This window comes from Rhagoletis zephyria, unplaced genomic scaffold, assembly GCF_001687245.7.
Source record: "Rhagoletis zephyria isolate East Lansing unplaced genomic scaffold, Rhagoletis_zephyria_1.1 Rzeph_scaffold_00096, whole genome shotgun sequence".
In the NCBI taxonomy this organism is placed as follows: Eukaryota; Metazoa; Arthropoda; class Insecta; order Diptera; family Tephritidae; genus Rhagoletis; species Rhagoletis zephyria.
This window is the reverse complement of record NW_016157180.1, coordinates 16727-42695: the sequence shown is the minus strand read 5'-3', so window position 1 is coordinate 42695 and position 25969 is coordinate 16727. Positions and strand designations below refer to the sequence as shown.

Sequence of the window (25969 nt, the reverse complement as noted above, 5' to 3'; positions counted from 1 at the left end):
CGTACTTAAATTTTCAACAAACTTATATGTTTGCAACGAATTGAGTACAAAATAAACTAATTTATCATAAATTTTATCTTTACTTTTATTTACAATTCGTTTTCTATGTTGGAATTTGTTTGTTTCTTCCATTTTTTTTGTTTTGCTTTTGTTTTCTTGTTGTGCGTTTCTTGGCTTCCGTTTCATGCGCCACAACCTACAGATTGAAAATCTCGAGGATCTGCTCAAAGAGAAGGATAATCAGGTGGATATGGCGCGTGCACGTCTATCGGCAATGCAGGCTCATCACAGCAGCTCCGAGGGCGCTCTCACAAGTCTCGAAGAAGCCATTGGTGATAAAGAGAAACAAATGGCCCAACTGCGAGAACAGCGAGATCGTGCCGAACATGAAAAGCAAGAGGAGCGTGAATTACATGAGCGTGAAATTGCCGATTACAAGATCAAGTTGCGCGCACTCGAAAGTGAAGTGGAAAAGTTGAATACACGCCTGGAGCGTGCCGTTACCGAACGTGAACGATTGGAAATCAAGTTGGAGGCATCGCAAAGTGAATTGGGTAAATCGAAGGCGGAATTAGAGAAGGCCACATGCGAAATGGGACGCAGCAATGCCGATTGGGAGTCAACCAAACAACGTATCGCACGCCTTGAATTGGAAAATGAACGCTTGAAACATGATTTGGAACGCTCACAGGTACTGGAATGCATATTGATAGGATTGGTTAGCTATGTAGTATAGAGCAATGGACTTAGTCCATACCAAAAAAAAAAAACAAAAAAACAAAAAAGCGCGCCAACTTCGTCGCTCTCTTTAATGCTACTCTAATGAGACTTTTATATGATATATACCTACTATCTACTATATATAAATATGCGTTTGATGTTTTGTACCCTAAAATTACTATTTTTATAGCTGCTACTATTTTAATGCATAAACAACCTTTTTATCGAATCTAATGCTAATTACAAATTACGATAATGAAATTCGGTCATTGAACTCTCGAAAAAAAATAAAAATAAAATTGAATAAAATACTACTACCTGCATACATATGTATATTTACCTTGAATACTCAATTTACTTATCTAACTATATATATATGTGTGTTTTTATTAAAGCAATAATGTTTTACTGTGCTATTATTATTATTATTTACATGTACACATTAACTCCACTCAACCAACCACCTACCTATCTACAACTATGTTCTACTACTATTACTACCTACTACTATAACTACCACCAAAATAGATGCAGCTAGATGAACAGACCACACTACATAAAGTAAGATTTTTTTCTATGAAATCCCTAAAAAAATATCACTTTTGTATCTAACTATAGTTCACGATTATAGCATTAAAACATAAACTAAGCTGTTGCATATACCAGCAGGGAAATGCCGAAGTATTGCGTTGATCATAAGAGGCCTCATAAATGCTCGCACACAAATGTCTCACGAGAAGCCATGGGCAGAGAGCGAGCAGTGGCTTGAAGGGTGTGAACATTGTGTGACATTAGATTGGGGCGAAAAAAATCAATTTTTCGGTTTCAAAATTCAAATAGTTCGGAAAAGTCGGGTAACATGATCATATTAAATAACCGTATTAAATCGTTTTCGGATCGGATAATATTACGGTCGTCCAAGTTTCCAAAAATTTCACAAATTGTGGTTCTTTTATACTTTTTTTTTTAAGGAATTTCTAAAAATATTTTGAGTGTGCAAGTCTTATGTTGCTAAAAAATCGCGTTGATTTTTGGCATTTTTTTTTTTTGCTAAGAGTGGCACGAATTTTTTCACATAAAAGAACGACTGTGTAACATATCTTGTATGGAAAAACCAAAAAGCACAAAAAAATAGTAAAAAAAAAAATAAAAAAAATACGATTTTTTGGCACCTTGAAACTTGAAGTTGATGACATCCAAACCTGCATACTCAAAATCTATCTAGAAAATTAAAAAAATATATATATAATAACCATGATTTGAGAGTTTTGGTCTATCGTAATTTTTTTCCGATTGGAAAACGGCCAATTTCGAAATGGATTTTGTTTTTTGATCAACCCTAATGTACACCCACTTTTCGCGGGTTACTCATGAGCGAGCATACATTCGAGTAATTACGAAGCCTTTATGATCATCGAACACGCTTAACTGCACTGTATATAAAAGTATTGTAGTTGCTACAAAAAAAATCACGAGTTTAACAATTATAAAATAATAAAAGAAATGTTCAGAAATTAAGTGTTCTAATTAATATTAAAGGCGCGCACATTTTGTACTAACCATAGCATTAAATAAAGTATCTTTGCTCGATTACAATTATGTTAAACATATATCGCTACATTGTTGTTGTGTTGCACCCCATAAGCATTCTTGTAATAAGAGTTCCAGAAATATTTGACAGCAATGCTAAATATTTTGTCGTTTGAGTAGCACACACATGACCGACTGGACAAAAACTTAAAATAACAAATACCAAAAACTACAAATCACTTGTTTTTTTGTATAGAAGTTAACAGTAACGTGACTTTAACCAAAATTAATTGCAGATGTACCTGCGGAATGAAAGCTTAAAGAATGAGTAATTTTACACTAGAACACTTATCAAAATCAACAGAACATGAAGAACTCATACATATGGGTAAAAATGTATGTCAAATCGCCCAATGTTTGGGATCGAACATTTTTTAATTTAGAGGATTTTTGGTCAGAACTTTGCCTTCATCATATCGATGGTCCTCTCCAATAAAGACCCAACTTAAAATTTCATAGTTTTCAGCTAAAGATTTTGTGTTCCGTAATTTAGTAATAATATGTCTTGGAACATAATTTTTCCGGATTATTTGCAGCCATTCTGATGGGAAAATTTGCAAGCTTTCAAATTATGACTTTTTTCTAAAGATTTAGTAAGGGTTGTACTACAAAAGTACGAAATAAGTAACAACTCCTAAGTAGTTAAATGAAAAAAAAAACTCCACTGATATTACTGAACAACCGCACAACGCGAAAAGTGTCGTTATTTCACACAGCAGCATCACTATCATATCGACAGTTTTTGACTTATGCCAATATTCACGATAAATGTGAGACATGTTCCACTGTACATTAGTAAGAAAAATATGGTTATTTGTAGACCAAATCTAGTATATAACTCAAAAACTTGAAATTTTGAGTTATGCCGTTATTGCAGAGGACCATTGATATAACGAAGTTCTTATAATGGAAAAAAAATTAAATTTTTTTTTGGAAAGTTATGCCGAGTTCTAAATTGGATGATTTTGCAAGATAATTTTTTGAATATCTCAAATATTATTATAGTTACAAAAATGGTTCAGAACGTGTTAGGAAATATTTCGCGTGCGGGATTGCCAGGAAATTTTTAAGGTGTAAGAAGAGCAATTTTGCAAACTCTAACTAAACTATGCTAAAATTTGTTTTCCTATTTCAGTTTATTTTTAATTTAAAATTTGAAAAAAATTCAAGCTTCAAAAATGCATATCCGTAAAAAAAACTATATGTAAATTGAAATATTGTATAAAACATTTAACCGAAAATGTCTATAAGCTTTTTCTTTACTATTTTTGGAATTCAAAATTTATAATTTTTTTTTATTTTTAGATTTTTTTTAATATACCTTTTTTATTTGGGCCCAAATCTCATCTTAAACCCATAATAGTTTTTGACTTATTCAAACTAAACTCTCGAAATCCGGGAAATTATGAAATTTTTAACTTTGGAAATTGTTTTTGTCAGATCTTTGTACGATTCATTGTGGATCAGAAACATACAGAAACCGGTTTTTCTACTAACCAAATTTGATATGGAATGACTAAAAATCATTCCACAAAACATCATACTCCTACACTGTCGGAAACATCAAAAATTGTCTATTCCAACCATTATTCGATTTGGCATGAATTGACCCATATATAATAATAAATATATGTACATAAAGATGTATGCTTGATATAGTGGTAGTGGTGAGCGTATACGATTAATTTACTTTGCATTGTGGAGGAATTCTACACCAACGAAAAAATAGTTTCTGCCTTTTAATCTAAAAACTAACCGATTAAACCAAATGGTAGTCTAAAGGTGTTCAATACTTAGAGCAAGAATACTCAGAGGTCTTGGCTTTTTATTTTGTTGGCATTGATAAAAACAGTTCAGAGAGGATAAAAGGATACCTGCCTCTTTGAAGAAGCTTAGTAGCGTCTTGGGGGAAGGAAAACGTAACTTGTAAATTCCAACAAATATCAGACCCAAAAATGCAGCATCTTCGTCTGGCGAATGCAAAATAATGCCCATAAGTCGCTCCCATAGATTAATAATAGATTGGCGCTTGCGCATATTTGTGGCGTGCGCCTTGATGTTGTCACACAAAGGGGAGGGACCTAAAGTGTTACGACGATTTTTAAGTAACCCAAAAACGACCAAGAGATATGTCAACTCAGCCATTCGCTGGGTTATTTCGATTCTACTATAAGCAATCCTAGACTTTTAATTGCCGCTTGGCTGTCAAAGTTTACCCTTCTAATTGGTATTGCACTGGCATGTAGCTAGTCGAATGAAATCATAAACTTGATATTAACGGAGAGTTCCACAAAGAACAGACCTACTCCAACTATACTACCCAACATCTGTTTCAAAGACTTTCTATTCAGCCTTTAGAGGAATGCGTGTAGTGAAGCATGCAATCTGATGCCCCAAATACATAAGTAACTTTAAACGCTAGAATAGGCATCGTCCGGATTCCCACATGGACGGCCCTTTTCTGCGCACCCTAACTTATAACCTAATTTTGACTTTCCCAATGAATTAAACCAGACCATGACTCAATGCAAAATAAGTACTTGCATTAGGAGATTATCTTTGAAAGAGTTTCCTTCTCTTCTTCACAGAGATTTTACTGCAGTATATGTACAGCAAATATCCCACCAATTTTTTACTAAATAACATTGTATACCCTTGTGTAAGTTCGTACATAGTATCCAGCAGCTCAGTTTTGATGATGAGCGCCACGTCGTCAATATAAGCGATAACCCGATGGCCTCTAGGAAAGGATGAAAGAACGCGCCTTTGCATAGTATTTCTACTCACCCTAAGCTGGACAGAGGCAATTCCCCATTTCGTGACAATTCTGCTATTCAGCATACGAAAGATAAGCCTATCTGAGTTGTTCTGTACTCCGAAATTTTGCAGAAGGTTGAAACAAGCTTTTTCACGAGTATATTTTGCACTCAAGTTTTTTTTTTTAATTGATTGTATGTAGCGTTACAATCAAAAAACAATCGTTTATTTTGCACTAAGGCAATATACTCGTGAGAATCGACTATACCTACTCACCACTATATGCAAACACACATACAAACGTACGTATATTAAAAATCAATGCTCTATTGCCTGCAGACATACATTCAAATATATTTATCTTGGTATCTACAATATCAGCTAAGCATCGCCAGTTCATTGTTACCTTAAGCGCTCGAATGAATCCCATAAACCCAGCACCTTAGTTGATGAGCTAACTACTAAGCTTTGGAATGTTACAGTTTAGGCGCTTCATTTGTACAAACAAGCATACATATTTACATTGCATACTCAGAAGAGAAGTGTTCAAAAATTATTTTCAAAAATATTAAAATTTTTCACAACTTTTCAGTCTGTACAAAAATTAATGCTCGAATCGGGACGTTTATCGGTAAGTGGATGTCTGAATATACATATATACTAATTTTCTGAAATACATCATTTCGAGAACATCTAGTTTGCATCATTAAAAAGATACACAAATAAGTAAATAATCTTTAGAAATCAGTCATTTCGGTATTTCACTCTAATAGAAAAGAAGGTTACTCATATGCCATGGCAAAGAGTGGAGGCACTACATTGAAGTTCATTACATGTCCCAACACCTTTTTATAATACTCAATATACTCGCTTAAAGAATTGACTAAACGATGGAAAAATTTTTTAAGAAAATTAATTGAGTTGAACTTCCTCATTATTTCGAAGAAGAAACGCCTTCTATCATCGGCAATAGTTCGAAGGTGTTTTGTGAAAATGATGGAAGGATGGAAGCTGAAATGTAGGACACTTCGTAAGTTTTAAGGATAGAACTTGGAAAAACAACTTCTTTCTACGCATTTATGCTGTATCCTCTACTTTCCCACATGACTTTGCCCAACTGATACATTGTATCCCAAAGTAGGCGCACCAGTTGCCTTCTAGTATATTAAATAATCAAGGCATCGCTTAAATCCAAAATGGAGGCCCTTAGTTATACTACAGTATGAATATTTATATTATTGCCTTCGGTTTTCTGCCATATTGGTATGTGCAACCGACTTAGAGTATCCAAAGTGGCCTCTCCAGGAGCCCAAGTTTTGCACTTTCTGCTCCGTTTACTCTAAAAAAAATGTATACTTTATTTTAAGCAACTTTAACCGCTTGTAAAGCAATAGTTGCAAAGTAAATGTAAAAAGATGGCTTGAAGGTTCTCCTTAGGCTCAATCATCTAACTAAAAGGTGGGCAAGGGTTTGCTGATATGTAGATACTGAGTTAAATAAAAAAGCGTTAAATTCACTGCTTTTCATTATGATGTTCAAAAATACTTACCTACACTTTTATAACAAACATAAAATAAGGATCTAGGGAAAGAAAAACGTAAATTGCGGCTTGCATGTTTTTGTATGTATGTATGATGATTACACTGGCTTACAGCAAAAATGTTTCATGTATGCCACTATCCAATTCCTATGTAGAATTGATTGGCGATTCCTAAAATTTAGTTAAATTTTTGTTTGTGAATAAGCTTTCGAGATATTTCCAAGTTGCCGTTAGTCAGCATAAAAAATAAAGTGGTTCCAAATATGAGAAATGAATGCTAACGAAATTGTCCGTAAACCGCATATACATACATACATACTTTTCGCTAAGCCTAATAATTTCATAGAGATTAATTAATAATTCCAATTTTTTTTTGTATGAAAAAATTACAAAAACAAATTTTTACTGGGAAAAAAATTAAAAAGTAACGGATTCTTTGTCAATTTTTTGCATTTGGGTTAAAGTCTGTTCTATTACAAAGCAAAAAAATAAAGTTTCTAAGGAAGAAAATCGATAGATAAATAAAATAAGAATTAGTGGCCAAATGCAAATGCGCAAAGTTTTTTTGTATACAAAATTAACAGGAAAGAATGTTACTCATACGCCATGTGCGTCTGAGTAGCACTCTTTTCTGCTTATATTTCATACAAAAAATTCTTGCGCATTTGCATTTGGCCGCTAATTCCTTTTTTATTTATCGATAAATTTTCTTCATTGGTGCCTTAATTTTATGTTTGTAAAGGAACAAGCTACATATCATACAAAATAAATTGAAATTTTTTAATTTTTTAAATTTCTCAAAGTTAAAATTTTTTAATATTTTCTTAAAAAAAAAAAACATAATCAATTCTCAGAAACCATCAGGCCTATCGAAAGTGATTTATATGCGGTTTACGGAGAATTTTTTTCAGCTTTCATTCGCCGTATCAATAACTCTGAGAGGGATTCTCGGAAATCACGCTAATATAGCTCTTGAGTTTTATTCTTAAAACGCTGTTATAATTATTATCTTTGAGCAAAAAAATAAAAATCATAAAATAATCATCAATTTTGATCGAAAAAAAAAACAGAAATCAAGTAATAATTATTTCTTTTGAGCGAAAAATAACCCTCAAATATTAGTTATTAATTTAATACATCATGTGAATTTTTGGTTAAAATTTATAAAATGATGATTATGTTTCATCCTTGGTTGAAATACTGAACGGTATGGTGCATTATACTAAAGCCAACCTCCCGGATTAAGTTGTTTTGCGTTGAGACCACAGATATATGAATTGTCCAATCTGAACCGTTCATTGCCACAGAAGATTTATCACATGCATACATACATACATATATTTACATGCATGCAGGCTCTCGCTATTTTATCTTGCATATGAAAAATGCACATGAACACTTACATAAGTGCATATGTACATATGTACATATGCAAAAGTGCATACCTCATAAATGTTGTATTGTAAATGCATTGTTGTCAACTACAAACATCTGAATGTATCCACTATAAGTATGTAAATACTTATGTACGTATATGTACATAAATAATTTTCCTGCTGTAAAAATATATTGCACGCTTCCTATTCTTTAACGATAGAATCATTACACATGCTTACGTACTAAATATTAGGGTGGTCCAAAGTTTTTATCTGCAGAAAAACCTGTCACTCCTCGTCCCTCCCCACAACTGAACAACATCGAAAATAAGGATACTGTTTTTTTGTTGAGATCGTTTAATATTTAAACCAAATAATTTATGATCGAATAGGACCCGGGACTATAACAGTTACAACTTTTATTAAAAAATCGCTACTTAACAATTTTTATATTTTTTTTTTTACTTTAATTTTATAAATCCAAAATAACATATATTTTTTATTTTAGTCTAAATAATCTGCAAATAACAATTATTTTGATTTTTAAATTATACGTCTTAGATAAAATAGTTATCGAAGACTTTTATTTATAAAAGAATAAAAATCAGTGACTGACCTTTATTTTTTAAAGCATACTTATAAAAGTCATTTGTATAAGTCGTAGTAATTTTTTGTTTCCCAACACCTTCTTAACTGCGAAAAATGTTAGTGACTTTCAAACGAATGATTTTAGATATAAAAGTCGGACATATAATATGAAGATCAAAAATAATTGTTAATGTGGATTTATAATATAAAAATCAAAACTAATTCTTATTTTTCTAAATGTGCATAAAAATTGCAAGTAAAAATTTAAGTTCCAAGTTTGAGTCTCGGTGAAAAAATCGATTGGTATGTATCACTTAGTTTCCTTCATAGTCATTTTTTCCATGACAGTTTTCATCATCTTTAAAACATAACATTATGGTGAATTCATAACCGTTAATCATTTCTATTATATACAAAAATTTGTTATTTTATGTTTTGGTGACCACATAATGAACGTGTTGGAAAAATAGTTATTAAAACTTTAAAGGGAAGTATTCTTATTCGATCAAAAGGCAGTTGTTTTTAACGATTTTATTGCAATTCTGTGAGAAAATTTACTTTTCCCGACGGCACGGTTAAATATTTATTAAGCGATTTCAAAATGAAACAAATGCCTACGTGACCTCTTTATTTTCGATATTCTTCAGTCATGGGAGTTGGCAGCGCGAAAATTCTAAAACATTGATTTTCCTTTGGATTTTTGGACCGCCCTAATACATAAACTTATAAATTATTATATAACAAATGTATATATAGATATATGCTTGTACTTAATTTAATGTTTTCTCTTTTAATTTGAAAAATTTTATTAACAACGCTCCTGTGCTTAGACAACATTTGGCCGCACAACCATGACAACTTCACAAGAACTGGATCGAGCACAAGAGCGCGCTGACAAGGCAGCTGCAGAACTGAGGCGAACACAAGCTGAGCTGCGCGTCACACAGGTAGGAATGCAATTATTACTACTATGCATTTTAAAAGTATTGACTACTGAGTCATCGATTGCATAATTTGTTCACATACATATTTTTTATTATAATGCATACATATTTACATATACCGCAGTATCTACCAACATACTTATATATATAAAAGTTAAATATACATATACATATCTACATATTAGCTAATGTATTTTACATCACTACATATACATAACTACATATATACATTCACACACATCTGCATACATTAGATTGCATTTAACTGATATGGAGTTTATGATTGAAAGGAATTTTACTTGAAAGTGGTGTTAATATTTGATTTGTTTCGATTTTTACCTTTTGTATCTAATTAATAATGGGAAACAATTCCGTAGTATATATACTTAGTTAAACAAAAAAATGCTTTTTGGATTTTTATTTGTCTCTTTCGGATTTTACTTTGTTTTTTTTTGGTAATGTACGAATAATATCGCATCTCAGTGTAATTTTTTAATCAATTATTTAGCATAAAATCAAAATTATTCATACACTTACATGCATACATATTTACTTATGTGTCAATGCATCATCACAAATTAATACACAATAAATTAAATTCACAACGCACCACAGTGCTAGTGTGTTACATGTTGTAAAAGTAAAAAAAACAAAAACATTTACAAAAAAAATCGTAGTGACAAACTACGTATACATTTGATAGAATTCAGTATCTATCGGGTATACTTGTACATAAGTATATTTTAAGGGATTATCAACAGAGAGATACCAGCAATATTTAAGCATACCGGACAGGGTTGCAACCAAATTCATATTAACCACATTTTGTAGTACTTTGTATCATTTCATCAAAGTATAAACAGCGTATGTAAATTTTTCGTGCTACAACCATGTCAGCTTTTGTGTCACTAAACTCGATTCGCGCAATGTATTGGCATTTTGCTGTCATCCGAAGAAAAGTACAGCAGAGAGCATGCTCCAATAATTTCAACCTGTGAGTAGTGGTTCCGATATTTCGCAAGTGGTGATATTGACATAACCGGCATGGAGCGCGAAGACGCCGAATCGGAGGAAATTTTTAATGAATGTTAGCCTCAGCAAGACTCTTACTCTTTCAGAGATACAAAGTGAAGTAATTTTTTTAATTAAAGTGTGATTGGCGATAAAAAAAAATGGGTTCATTACGACAATTCAAAGCATCAGAAGGCGCGTGTTAAGCACGGCGAACCCTGACCATCGACGCCAAAGTCGAATATCCATGGCAGAAATTTTCTACATTTGGTGGGACCAGAAGGGAATCCAGTATGTTGCGCTTCTACGAAGTGGTCAGATGATCGACGGGCTTTCTATAAATAACAACTGATGCGATACGAATTTTGCGCAATAAAGTTTCGAAATCGATAAACAAATCCTTTAAAACTTACTTGTATACACATGCACATACTTAAATATTCGAATAAATAGTTTGTAAAATTTTCAGAACAAGAAGTATTCACATACATACATATGTACATTAGAGTGGCTCTTATTTCGGAAAGAGCTCGGATTCTCGGTCTCACCCCCTAGAAATGTGTGAATAGCCTAAGACTAAACTAGAATCCTTGAAAATCAATATTTTTCAATCGGCAAACTCTGTTTCTCTTCAGGAGACTTCAAAAAATACTACCCAATTGGTTATTTAAAATTTGTTTAATATTAAAAATTTTGTGTAGTTCCCCCAAAACCTCTAAAAAATGCAATGGGTCGGACCCGTAAAAATCGTTTATTTTATTGCTTTAAATTATACAGAATTTTCTCTCTCATTTGGTACCACTATTTTTATTCTACATTGCACTGATTTTTTTAAATAAATTTTTGAATTGATCACATCATTAAAATTTCAAAGTCCTTTGAAAAAAAATCCTGACGTCAATACGCTGGAATATTTGCAATTTTTTATTTTTATTTAAACTCTATCAGACCCAGGTAGCGATCCTTAAGTATTTTTTGAAATTTTGGGGGATGTTTTTATTTTGCACGTAGCACCCTATTACTGCCCCTACTAGCCTTTAAGGCGAGTATTCCGGAATTAGTGTCCATGGGATAAAATTCGGCATTAATTTCTAACAAAAGATATGTACCTCTGCGCACTTGTTCTATGAAATATTAAATACGGGGTTGCCATGTATACATAGTACTCGCTTAGCAATCCTGTGGTCCCAGGTTCCAATCTCAGCTGGCGAAATTTTTAAGGTTTATTTTTCAAAACGACTACTCGCTTTCATACTCATTCGGGTATGAAAGGGAACAATTACAGCTAATTTCACGAAAGCAATTTAAGTGAAAAATTATTTTAATTTTCTGAATTTCGAGTGGAAATGGACGTAAATAAATATAATTTTCAACTTAAATTGCTGGTGAAACCGACTGTTAGTATCTTCATAGGACCTGCTCGAACATGGAAGCAGAAGCTGTACTCTTGACGTAGGAAACCTGATAGTTGCACCCAGAATTGTTCAAAGTTTCATCACCAAACTCACATATAAACATACATACATACATACACTCATACAAATGCACCTTCAAACAGTTTCAGTTTTATACTTAAAATATTTATGATAAAATAATATATATAAATAATTGACGAGTATTGCTCTAATACTACCTACTACTATTGCTATTGCTACTAACTACTACTACTACTACTACCACTACATACTATTTATGTAATCTTAACTAATTCTCTCTAATGGTTATTTTCAAACAATTCAAATAACCGTGTTGTGCTTACGTTCATATTATAGGGCGATACAGATAAACGTTTTGTGAGTAATTGCTTCCAAAATCGCAAACAACAAGTATCCAAAGTTTCAAGATCCTCATTTTGAGTATATCAATATACATTTATATACATACATCCATACATATAGTCTACTAAATACGTACATGCCATAGTATTTTCGTATTGACATGTCATTGAGTCGTTGAAACACCTTTCGTAATTCCTGCATACATCTGTACTTTACATCCATCTGATGTTCTCACTTAATCTTTCAATACAAATGCCATACTAACTAACATTTTCGATTGATATTAATTTCCACTAATTATTTTCGCATAAATACATTTATCGCTCGTTTGCTGGCAGAATGTCATAATTCAAAAAATAATTTTTTTTTTAATTAAGTACCCTTCAAAAATTGGTAACTTTGGTCTAAGTAAAACTTTATTTGTTTGCATTCAAGTAAAAATAATCTAAGAAAACCTTTAAGATCCCATTTCTAGAATACGACGTTCTTCCAGCGAACGAGTTATATATAAGGAAAGATATTTTTGTCAACTTTTTGCTGAACTCTTGCGAATATTCATTAAACATATACTTTTCTAAGTTTGCAAATAAATATTTTTTTCTATAAAATAACTTAATTTATGTTTTTTTGCTATGTGAATTTGCGCTAAAGCTGCTTTGCTGAAGCTTTTACGTGGCACTGGAGCAATCAATTTTATGTAAATATTAGAAAACTTGTGGTTAACAGAGAGCTCCTGACTGAACACACCTACCCCAATTCTACCTGCAACCGTAAATATGTTTACTGGCATACGTGGTATTTTGTTTTAGAAGCTAGCACTCTCTATGAAGTCGAAATTCGCAGAGAACCATTCTCAATCCATTCGCCGAGTTGAAACAGACCTGAGTGCTTCTTAGCCTGATGCCGATCAGCAATGCCTGCGCTGACAACGCTAAGCAGAATTTTAGGCGCCAGAGTAGGAGCGATCTTGGAGCAACCCGCTGATCCCAATGTGGACACACAGACTCTTCTAGTTAATTATACCAGACAACGGGCTCCATAAAGCATAATTGAACTGTTCACGATTTCATACGTCCAGTATTTTACAAATGTATATATTAAATTATGGGCTGTTTATCATTTATAATGGGTATGATTTCGTTCCTCACCTCTGGCGGATAGCATACTTTCCACGTAGCCCCAGAGGAATAAGTGCATTTGTGTCAAATCGCAAGATCTCGGCAGCCATTTGACCTTCATGTATGGTGCTGTATGGCAACAGACACCGTCCAGTTGAAACCACATATTGTCCAAGTCCATGTCATCTAGCTGTTACGATAACGTTCATTATTCACTGTAAAAGTGTTAGACAGGTAGATATAAAAGAGGTATGCACCGCGACCTAAGTAGTTGGTACCCTTCACTCACCACAACACGTTCTATTGATTCCACAAAGTCTAGAAGAGCTTTTGGTGGAAGGGTGTGTATGCGCTTTTTCTTTGACCACATTGAGCCTTTGCTGTTTAGTCGCCGCCACGATATGGCATCACATTAAAGGAGCAGGTGCAATGTTGCCTCCACCGTTGCGTCACAGAAACATCATAGGTCATCCACCCTGATTCCCAGCTTATGCAGGCATCATATTAGCCTGCATTTTCCAGTGAGCATGCCTGTAACTATTAGAAGTTTATGTTCTGGGAGCTCAATTAGATGTTTGTGTATTTGTATAGTGCCTTAAGCGTTACTGGCATCCTTATCGAGGAAGTACTGTACGATTATTCTGCCAGCCCAAAACCCACAACAAACAATGACTCGCTGTGGGTGCATAGTATTTTCTTAAATGGCAAATTGGTTTTCACAACTCCAAATGTGTCAGTTCTATTTGTTAACGTATTCGTTTATTTGAAAATGAAAATCATGCAATTCGAGATATGCACTTCTTGCAGAACGACGATCTTCATAAGATGTTTGGATGAGCTTTACGCGTTATTCAACTGAGTATCGCTCCATGACTAAGTTTGCCAAAGCCTGCAGTGCCCATTGTCTGAACAGAATCAAACAAAAACACAACATCCATAACACCCTTGTATCACCTTGTATTTCTCTTTCAGAGAGTACAAGGGGAGCAAAGTGAGCGCCTTCTTACCAGGATTAATAGTAAGTCCGCAGCTATCAGATAAATTAGTGACTAAATTTAAGTATCCCTCCATATAATCATACACAGTCAGCTGAGATTTTTTTTTACATTATGTCCCGTCAGCCGCTCGTTTTTAGCTAATCCAGGATGTCGTTAACGACAAAAACCCAGAGAAAGAATGCGTGAATACGCCCTTGTCGGAGGCCATGCAAAAAGAAAGTTGTCTTCGACTCGGAAATTACTGAGGGCTTCTACTATCGCGTCTTGTAGTGCATTATTAAAATCGAAAGAAGTTTCCATTGATCATTCCTTTAACTAGACGTGCGCAATCGCTTTCTTTAAACCCTTATTTTTATATCTGCATGTCAATCATTCTCTCGGTGGTCTTTAATATCAACAACACGAGGCTAATTGGTCTAAAATATTTCGCAGAGCTTTTTCTCATTTGGAATTTATCTTTTACCCTTTAGGAGGATAATCTCCCCCAATAGTACAGAGCGATCGTGAGTTTATTTTATTTTTAATCTGTGAGACTCAGTTTTGCTCTATTACATACATTCGTCACATATGTATATTTAGTAAAATATTAAAACAAAGAATGCATTAGAACCTCACAAATTGATTGTTCCAGTGCAAATTGTACTTGTTAGCTAATTATTAAAATGTATAACCATGTAAAAAATTGTATGGATCATGTCTATTTAGCTTGGATAATCTGTTGTGAATGTTGTGTTTATTTGAAGCAAATCATCGCCCTCATATAAAAAAAACAAATCAAATCGTGCTTTTGTGTTAAGCTCTCCAACATGTTCGTAACGCTTTTCAACTACACTCGTGCATAAATGTCACCTCTCCAATCACAAGAAAAAAAAAAAAAATAACAAAAAACTAAAGCAACGCATAAGCACGCACGCGCATCACTGTACATATCGCAAACAAAAAAGTTGCATTAAATCGCTTGTCTCTTTGTGCCATTGCATTGCTCGTGTTCGCACCACTGTCACTGTTACTGTCACCAACAATTTTTCTTTCTGACGCTTTCCACCTCAACTGTGTTCCATATTCGTACATACACACCTGCGTACTAAAAGCAATGTTCGTTTCTTTGTTGAAAACATTTTCATTTCAAACTCTTATTCGTTCCTACGTTTTATTTAGTTAGTAAATTCCAAGTATTTATATTTTTGTAGTTGTTTAAAAAATCCTTCTTGTGCAAGTGCTATACAGTTATCGTCTAGACATAAAAAAATTAATAAAATATATATTTTTTTCCTTTTCCTTTACGCCCTCCTACGTTTTACAGTCGGATGCCGAACGTGCTCGTGAGGAGGCTACAGCATTGCAGGAGAAGCTGGAGAAGAGTCAGGGTGAAGTTTACCGGTTGAAGGCGAAGCTTGAAAATGCACAAGGTGAACAGGAGAGTTTGCGCCAAGAACTGGAGAAAGCTCAGAGCGGTGTTTCACGTATACATGCCGATCGTGATCGGGTAAGTATTGATTTCAAAGTTTAGCAAATATCTCTGCGGATATCTTTAAGATAACCATATACATATCGTCGTTTAAAGTACAAAACCGCATGCCATCATTCTGCAAAACCGCGTAACTGACATTGGCTGCCAAAAGTTGGATTTGCTCACACAAGCTCTTGACTCAATCCTTATCCATTCGGTCTGAATTATACTAGCCAGAAATGCGATTGCTTGATAAAAAAGAGAACCATTTAGAAATATGAGTGTTTTTACGCTGTAGAAAATAATTTCTACAACTTCACATACGCGGTTTTGCATTTTGTTGATACGCAGTTTTGCATTTTGTTGATTGCCCAGCAGTGGCCGGAAACGACGATATATAGCCTTGAATTTATCAAAATGGGAATAATGCAGTTAAAACGTTTATAAGAACTAATTCATACCCCAGTTAGGTTAATAAAGCTGATTTAATGCTTTAAAGCAAAGTTGCCCAGACAGCAAAATAAGCTTTTATAGCTTTAAGTGTGCGCAGGGATGTTTAAAGTATTTACCTGGATTTGTTAGAAGTATTACCTTGTACGTTTAAAGCGCCGCATGCTTCCAAAATGCCAGACAGAGGCATTCTCACAGGAAGTAATAGAGTCTGGCTTCACTATCTTCAAGTAAACGGCTGCTCAAGATCTATCTAACAAAGCCATTGTTATTACTAATATTGTAGGGGATAAAGCACTAAGGGCCGTTTTCTGATGTAACCTTTAACTTTAAAGCTTACTTTGTATTTAAAGGTTGCATTAAAAGTAAAGCTATGTCTAAAGTTAAGCATTTCTATTATCGGTTTATGACGTATGTATCTTTCTTGGTTGTAAACCAATTTAAAACGGGTAATAAAATGCTCTACTTTAGGCACAATCACAAATTTTAATGTAACCTTTAAATATAAAGTGAACTTTAAAGTTACAGGATACTTGAGAAAACGGCCCTAAATCTCTGGATTTCACTACGTCCTAGAGTGGTCCGGGAGGCCATGTTTTACGCGCAAAATGTTATGATTTTAATATCTAAAACTGTAGTATCGTAGCATGACTGTCATGCTAAATCCAAAGATGTCACGAAATATATAGTTTGACATTTGACTGCTGTCAAATAAACTTTCATGGTCCTTAATAAAAAGCAAATATTTTTGAAAATGCCATTGATTAGGTTTTTAGACACAGATTTTACAAAAAATTAAAAGTTTGACAGTTGACAGTTATCAGTTGGACTGTTAATTTATTTAAAAATAATAAAACATTTTTAAAATTCCCTGATAAGGTTTTTAGAAACGCTGATCACGGGTTGTATGTGAAATTGAAAGGTTGACAGCTGACAGCTGTCAATATACACTATCAATTTTCTAAAAATAAAGTCTTTTTTATATGCTATTATGCTTTGAGGCACGCTGATCTGGAATTTTACGTCAAAACAAAATTTTTACTGCAGTCAAATACGCTGTAAATTTCTCAAGAAATAAGGCAATTTTCTCAAAAAGTAAACCTACTTAATTTTAAGACTCACTGATCTTGAATTCTATATCACATTTAAGCTTTTTTAGTCAACAACTGTAATTTTTTTCCAAACCAAAAAAATCTTAAAAATGTCCCCTATTTTTTCTTAGCAAAATAAGTGATTTCAAATGAATTTGGAATTGAATTATGAAATAAGAACTGTCAAACAACCAATTAACCAACGCCATATTGGATTTTCCATTTTGTATTTTCGAAAACTAGTTTTAAATTTGTAATGAACCAACTTATAAACATCTGAATACCAAATTTTATTAAGATTCAAAAAAAAATTTGGAATTCTTGGACGCCATATTGGATTCGCTATTTTGAGTTTTTTAAAACTAACTTCAGATTTGTTAGGATACATGTTATAAATTATGTGATGCTAAATATAGAATAAATTTTATTATTGTTTTAATACAAAATTGTGTTTGTTTGTCCATCATTGCACTAGTAGAAGAATAATTTTTTGTCATGGCACATCTTCCTTCAGCGAGTTAATATGTTGCTCATGAATTCAAGTTTGCGACAGCATTTCACACCCACCCACAATAATTTCTCCATTTCTAAACAGATAGCAGTTCAATTAATTGGCTGAATCATTACCACATTTTCTGCTGTTACAAAAATGTTCTCTTTTCTCATTCGCATAGGCCTTCTCGGAGGTGGAGAAGATAAAGGAAGAAATGGAACGAACTCAGGCCACACTGGGCAAGGCACAACTGCAGCAGGAGAAGCTGCAGAACTCATTGGATAAAGCCCAGAACGAGGTCGATCACTTGCAGGAGAAGCTCGACAAATCGATTGCTGAAAATCGACGTTTGGTGCTCGAAAAGGAGAAGCTTACCTATGACTATGACAACTTGCAGTCACAGTTGGACAAGGCGCTGGGTCAGGCGGCACGCATGCAAAAGGAACGTGAAACGCTCACACTTGATACGGATCGCATACGCGAGAAATTGGAGAAGACGCAGGTATGTAGAGCTAGTGGCTACACATATGTACATATATATACATACATGCATATGTGTATGTGCACCTAAACACATTAGCTTAGTCGTTGTATGTACATACATAAATATTTACATAGCAGAGAACGAAGAACGACTACTTCTTAAAAAATAAAAACTTCCTTGCATAGTCTATGCCTACTTAATATAACTGTCAACTACTAATACTGCAACAACTACTTACATACATATGTATATGTGTAGTATGTACCTACTTACATATGTAATATAGCTATAACTTCTCTAACTCTGAAACTGAAACTGAAACTAAAACTAAAACCAAAACTGTTCCTATAACAACTAATACTTTGTATGTATATGTGAATGGCGTAAACTTTATGTTGTTATTGTAAATACATACATAACTACATACTTACTTATGTTACATAAGAGTATATGAATATTTTATTTGTAAACTTGATCCAAAAAAATAAAAAATAAAAAATAAAAAATAAACGAACACAAAATTAGATGCAACTAGCACGTATACAAAAGGAGCGGGATCAGTTCTCCGACGAGTTGGAAACACTCAAAGAACGCTCCGAATCATCGCAAACCTTACTGATNATAAAAAATAAACGAACACAAAATTAGATGCAACTAGCACGTATACAAAAGGAGCGGGATCAGTTCTCCGATGAGTTGGAAACACTCAAAGAACGCTCCGAATCATCGCAAACCTTACTGATGAAAGCGGCGCGCGATAAAGAGGCTATGCAAACCGATTTGGAAGTGCTCAAGGAGCGTTATGAAAAGTCGCACGCCATACAACAGAAATTACAGGTAATGCCCCCATCCAAACATTCACGCACAATCACATACCTACACGCAAAGCACTTGATTGCTATTTGAACAACCACAACGCACAAAACCTTCAACTTCTTCACATCTCTATAACTACATACTATACCATATACATGCATACATACATACATACGAACATAAATACCTAACTAACTAGTTAGTTACATATATTATAGGTACTTTACATAACTATATGCGCATTGTACGAATTGGCTTCTAAGTTGCTTAACATAAACGCTGAGCTCTCAAAGCGTCACTTAATCACAACTCAATTTCAATTCGCATGCATTGAAGTTACCAATTGGCTGTTTGTAAATTGTGTTCTATTCTACCCTTAAAACGTAACTATAGACGAGCGTAATTACTATTAAACATTACCGTCTCATATAATCAAATCGACTGGAGATTTACTCTGAGAACCTATCCACACCTTACGTATCCTCTCTACTAATGTATGTGCCTCTTTGCAGATGGAGCGCGATGACGCCGTCACTGAAGTCGAAATACTCAAAGAGAAATTGGACAAAGCGCTCTATGCCAGTCAGAAACTGATCGATGAGAAGGACACCTCGAATAAGGAGTTCGAGAAGATGCTTGAAAAATACGATCGCGCACAGAATGAAATCTACCGTTTGCAATCGCGATGTGATACTGCCGAAGCGGATCGCGCACGCCTTGAGGTGGAAGCCGAACGTTCCTCTCTGGCCGCATCCAAAGCGCGCGAGGATCTGCGCAAATTACAGGAGGAGAGCACACGTCTGCAGGAAGCCTGTGATCGTGCTGCGCTGCAGCTTAGCAGAGCCAAGGAGAGCGAAGACAATGCACGCGTCGAACTCGATCATAATCGCGAACGCTTCGACAAACTGCAAACTGATTTACGTCGTTCGCAAGGCGAAAAGGATCATTTGCAATCGGAACTGGAGCGTGTCTCGTACGAATTGGAGCGTGCACATGCCGCACAAACGAAAGCGAGCGTCAGCGTGGAAGCCGCTAAAGAGGAAGCAGCGCACTATGCCGTTGAGCTGGAGAAGATGCGCGAGCGTTATGAGAAGAGTCAAGTGGAGTTGCGTAAACTTCAGGACACCGATACATTTGGACGTGAGACCCGCCGCCTTAAGGAGGAGAATGAGCGCCTCCGTGAAAAACTTGATAAGACCCTCATGGAACTGGAGACCATACGTGGCAAGTCGCAATACGAGTCCGAATCATTCGAGAAATACAAAGACAAATATGAGAAGATTGAGAATGAGATACAGAATATGGAATCCAAACTGCATGAGACCACCCTGCAATTGGAATTGTCCAAGGGCGAGGTTGCTAAGCTACTGGCCAATCAAGAGAAACAGCGTAGCGAATTGGAGCGGGCGCATATTGAGCGCGAGAAGGCACGTGACAAGCACGAGAAACTGCTGAAGGAGGTGGAGCGATTGCGTCTGCAGCAACAGTCGGCCATCAGCCCTGGCGATACGGTGCGCGCATCGATGTCGGCGGGCGAGCGCCAAGAGATCGATCGATTGCGCGATCGGCTCGAGAAGGCGCTACAGTCGCGCGATGCCACCGAATTGGAAGCGGGCCGTCTCGCCAAGGAGTTGGAGAAGGCGCAGATGCATTTGGCCAAACAGCAGGAGGCGAACGAATCGACGCGAATCGAATTCGAACGCATGTCTGCCGAACTCGGCCGCCTGCACGATCGTCTCGAGAAGGCAGAGGCCGAGAAGGAGTCACTACGCCAATCGGGACGCAATGGCGCCGACAAACCGCATCCACAACTGGAAAAGCACATGCAGAAATTGGAAGCCGATTGCAAGCAGCTAGCCATCGAACGCGAACAATTGGTGCTGCAGCTAGAGAAGAGCCAAGAGATTTTAATGAATTTCCAAAAAGAACTGCAAAATGCCGAAACGGAATTGCAGAAGGCGCGTGAAGAGAACCGCAAGCTACGCAACGGCCATCCCGTGGCACCGGCGGCGCCAGCAGAAATACAAGCCATGCAACAAGAAATCCAAATGCTGCAACAGAAATTGCAGGAATCAGAAAAAGCGCTGCAGGGGGCCAGTGCCGCAGCTGGAGCGAGTGGCGCCAATCGCGAAGAGGTCGAACAATGGCGTAAGGTGCTCGAAGCGGAGAAGAATCGCGCAGAAATGGCCGACAAAGCCGCACAAGAAATGCATAAACGCATACAAGTAAACATTAAAATCACAGCAATGAGATTTTATTCAGAAGTAGGCACATAAATAATCTTGCTTCCATTTTACAGATGATGGACCAACACATCAAAGAACAACATCAACAAATGCAGAAGATGCAACAACAAATAGCACAACAGCAACAACAACAGCAACAGCAGCAACAACAAGTCTCTGGTAATGCCCAAGAAGTTTCGAAGGAGCTGGAGAAGGTGAAAGGTGAGTTGCAAGCTGCATGCACGGAGCGCGATCGCTTCCAGCAGCAACTGGAATTGCTGGTACAAGAGCTGGAGAAGAGTCAGGTGAGCGTGGGAACGCTGAATGCGAAACTTGTGCATTTTTTAAATTCATTCAATAATATTTGCAATTCCAGCTGTCGAACCAGGAGCAAGCGAAGCAGCTACAGACGTCACAACAGCAGGTTCAACAGCTGCAGCAACAGGTACAAATGCTGCAACAACAAGTACAACAGCTGCAACAAGCTGGCAATGCCGGCGCCGCTGCCACCGATGTGCAACGCCAACAGCTGGAACAGCAACAAAAGCAACTGGAAGAGGTGCGCAAGCAAATCGACAACCAAGCAAAGGCAACGGAGAGCGAACGCAAGATTATCGAAGAGCAGCGCAAACAAATCGAAGCCAAACGCAAGGATATCGAAGAGAAGGAGAAGAAAATGGCCGACTTCGATGTGCAGCTACGCAAGCGAAAGGAACAAATGGATCAGTTGGAGAAATCGTTGCAGACGCAAGGTGGCGGTGCTGCCGCAGCCGGTGAACTCAATAAGAAACTCATGGATACACAGCGACAACTGGAAGCGTAAGTTGCATAGAAGTTATTAACAAATTATACATTTTGGGAATATTAACGCGATTTTTCTCTTCATTTATAGCTGCGTCAAGGAATTACAAAATACCAAGGAGGAGCACAAAAAGGCTACCACCGAATGCGAACGATTGCTTCAGTTGGTGCAAATGTCCCAGGAGGAACAGAACGCTAAGGAGAAAACTATTATGGACTTACAACAGTACGCATACGATAAACCAATGCGCGATATACGAGTTTTAGTTACAGTTTCTAAATAAATGTTAATTTTATTTTTTTTTTCAGAGCCTTAAAGATCGCTCAAGCAAAAGTGAAACAAGCACAAACGCAGCAGCAACAAGACGTAAGTTTATTTCATATAATTACACACGTTGATGAGGGCCCTTTCCCCACTTTCGCTTTTCACTCTTGGTTTCCATGTATTTACTGTGGGCGGATGAGAAATTTTCGGGTCAATATTTTCGGGCGAAACTCAGGATAAGGCTGAATATCTTCCTGTTTCTGGCATAGCTAGTGCTTGAAAAATATCGGCGTGCTCGATAGTAAGAGATTAAAAGTCAAGTCTGTATAAGGAATAGTCCACGGCACATATGCAAATGCATAATGCAAATTAGGCAATGACCACAGCTGAATGCTATTTAGGTCACGTATTCTAGGTAAGCTGATCTAAGGAAGCAAGCCCTGTTCCTCGTTACAGAACCTCCACTGGCCAGAGCAAATAAGTACATATCTTCCAGGTTTTTCATGTGTTTTTTTTTTTTGCCCAGCAGTGGCCGGTAAGAAAGGTTTTACCGATTCCTTGTTCCTAGTTCCTATTTCTTTGAATCGCTATATAGCCCATTTTTGGTGAAAATATCGGCCAGTGACCAAATGATGTTAACAGGCTTCATGGTTGGAGTTTGCGCCTTTTTAGGGAGTGCTGCAGAAGTACATTCTGAAATGAGAAATCTCTTTTTCTGGTACCCAGAGATATATGGCTCCTGAATAAAGGCACTGTCAAAGCGAACTTCATGAAACTTAGCTGTAAAAATGTCTGAAGCTACTTTAGAATTTTGTAGGTTTACTTGTGCCATGTTTAAATATTTCAGTTGTTTGACTTCTGACTCTTCTTTATCGCCTTTGGGAGTTTAGTCGCATGGAAGCAGCAGGGAGAGTAAATGCTCTTTAACTTGTTGAGTGGACATGGGTAAGGCCTGCTATAGGTCAACATTGAGGGATTTCGGAGTAGTGCTCCTACTCATGCCATTTGCAAGGGTTCTTTTTGCCCGACGAGTCTCCTTTCTCCACCCAAGTTGAAACAGAGCCTGCTGTTTGCCTTGAATACTCCATCTTGAACGTCTCTAGTTGCAGGTGAATTCTTATCAAAACCATAAAAATATTTCAGCCAAAAAATGCATATAAATGTAACCGCAAGGAGCCAGTTTAACTCTTTGTTTTATGATAAGTGTTATAACGTTTATAATAAGCTCAATCTGTTAGCTTGGATATGTATCGTGTTCTTAGTTAATATGTGAATAAAAAATAATTGATTAAATTTCCTTCTTACAGGCTGGACCAGCTGGATTCTTGAAGAGTTTCTTCTAAGGAGTATTACTTGAAAACAATAAGCATGCTAAACAAACAAGCAAACAAAGCACTTTACATTATTACATTGTACATTTAACTAACAGTAACCTCAGTATTGATTTCATTATAATAATGAACAATGGACATGAATGTATTGGAAATCTTTTTTACTCAACTTTTTGCTGATCGCTGTCTTTTTCTAATTATGGTTTTCTAACAAAATATGCCTATTAATGTTTACTATCGTGAATTAAGTGCTGTACTCATTATTCTTCATACTAACTACTTGCTACTTATCTACACATACGTACATAATATGAACATGCAAAACAAGCAAAATAGCAAACAAACCTACAAGCACTTGAATGTCGCAAGAAGGAGCATTTCGAAAGGATAAACACTATACAAAACACGGAACTGTTGGTTTATTGGATTGTTCAGCGCATTGCCTCTTTGTATGCATAGGATACTCCCAATGGATTATCGATTTTCGAATATACAGATATGTACATAAAAACTTATAATTGCGTATGCGGCATGTAAAGTTGGAAGCATACATATGTATATTTACGTATACGTACATATGTATGTACACGAGACAAAATGGTAACAGAAAAATTTGTAATTTTTTTAGCGAAATATGAAGAGTCGAAAGAAACTATTCGCTTACGCGTTGATTTGACGAGATCAGAAAGAACTTTTTTGGTGAGCACACAAATGTGACTAAGCTATGGAAATGCAATGCAAAGAAAAAATTTAAAGCAATGCATAAGTATATGTATTGATGGTTAAAAAAAAAACACATGCGTACATGCATAAATGAGAAATAGTTTGGGCAAAATAACAAGAGTGTAGTAAAATAGACGGAATATATAGTAAATATAAATATTAGGAAAAAATCAAGTAAATACATAAATTAAAAAATATATAAACTGTATCCAAAGTTATAGTTAGATTATTGAAAGGAGGTGAAAATTTATGAAAAACAAATAAATAATGTAAATACTAGAACAAATTGTAGCAAAAAGAAAGCAACAATACCTTTATTTTAAATGACTTAAATTAAATAAATATACAAATATAAAAATTTACATAGACTCATAGTACATATACATACATACATACATAGATACGTGTCCTGTAACATGAAAGCATAAACAATACCATAGGGGGCATTAATTGAAGATGAAGCCATGCCATAAACTTCTGCTAACAAATAAGTCATGCATATACAAACATAATTCCATATACATACATACATAGTGCATATACATAAATATATAAAAAAAATTAATTTAATATAATATATATATAAAATATGGTTACATGCAGACATTACTATAAAAAACTAAACTGACCATTCTCGTAAATAAATCAAATAACATACATACGTATAAATAAATAAATAAAAATACATAGTATGTTCAGCAATATTAATTAAAAGTACCTTTAAAAAAAATTAACTTAATACGATTTACATAATTCAATGGAGGCAGCACTCTTATACTTCAACTTTTCGCTGTAAATCAATTCGTCATTTTCAATCACGACTCGACCCCGAAACTAAAGTACTATGCTCTACAACTTCAATAGCTTACCATTGGCGCAGAAATGTTTGAGACATCCATAGTAGCATTTGTACTATATGCTTGCATAATACTCCTACTAATATCATAAATACTATATATTTATATACATAGATATCGCACACCGTCGTCAAAATAGACATAACTCAAAATTATGCGTTCGTCAGAAAATTCGAAAAAATATTTTGTAGCACACGCTAATCGTATAGGCAAAGAATACATTTACCTTAAGTTTTTTCAACAAATTATAACAAAGATTTGTTCCAGCTTTTGCAGAATAAAATGAATAAAAGCTCGGTGTACATTTTTGGTGCATAATTTCAAAAATGCCAAATTTTGAGTTGTGTCACTTTTGAAGATCTTGCGTATATGTCCATTAAGGTGCATCACAAAAAAAAACGATTGGTGCTGTTTTCCCATCGAAATTATAAAATTTATTACATTTTATTAGAGGCGGAAGTCTTAGTCTTATTTGATAATAACACAAAAAACGAGTTTTTTATAAATAAAAGTTTAAATTTTTTTCAGCAAAATCACCTCAAATGATAGAAGAGTTTAAGCTA

The 25969-nt window shown here is 35.3% G+C and overlaps 1 protein-coding gene across 7 annotated transcripts in view; it reads left to right on the top strand.

Moving 5' to 3' along the window:
• Positions 1 to 25110, top strand: part of brp (ELKS/RAB6-interacting/CAST family member bruchpilot) — a 150408-nt gene extending 125298 nt beyond the window's left edge. For 6 of the 7 annotated variants that reach the window (XM_017632181.1, XM_017632173.1, XM_017632189.1 and 3 more), the window contains 11 exons: positions 203 to 691; positions 1249 to 1281; positions 9402 to 9518; positions 15724 to 15906; positions 18086 to 18406; positions 19717 to 21429; positions 21504 to 21734; positions 21806 to 22248; positions 22322 to 22456; positions 22540 to 22597; positions 23803 to 25110. In XM_017632181.1, the coding sequence (XP_017487670.1) occupies positions 203 to 691; positions 1249 to 1281; positions 9402 to 9518; positions 15724 to 15906; positions 18086 to 18406; positions 19717 to 21429; positions 21504 to 21734; positions 21806 to 22248; positions 22322 to 22456; positions 22540 to 22597; positions 23803 to 23838 (3759 nt within the window). In that variant the 3' untranslated portion in view covers positions 23839 to 25110. Of the gene's footprint in view, positions 1 to 202; positions 692 to 1248; positions 1282 to 9401; positions 9519 to 15723; positions 15907 to 18085; positions 18407 to 19036; positions 19226 to 19716; positions 21430 to 21503; positions 21735 to 21805; positions 22249 to 22321; positions 22457 to 22539; positions 22598 to 23802 lie in introns of all 7 variants that reach the window. The other variant, XM_017632211.1, reaches the window with a different exon arrangement.
• Positions 25111 to 25969: the final 859 nt, after the last annotated feature.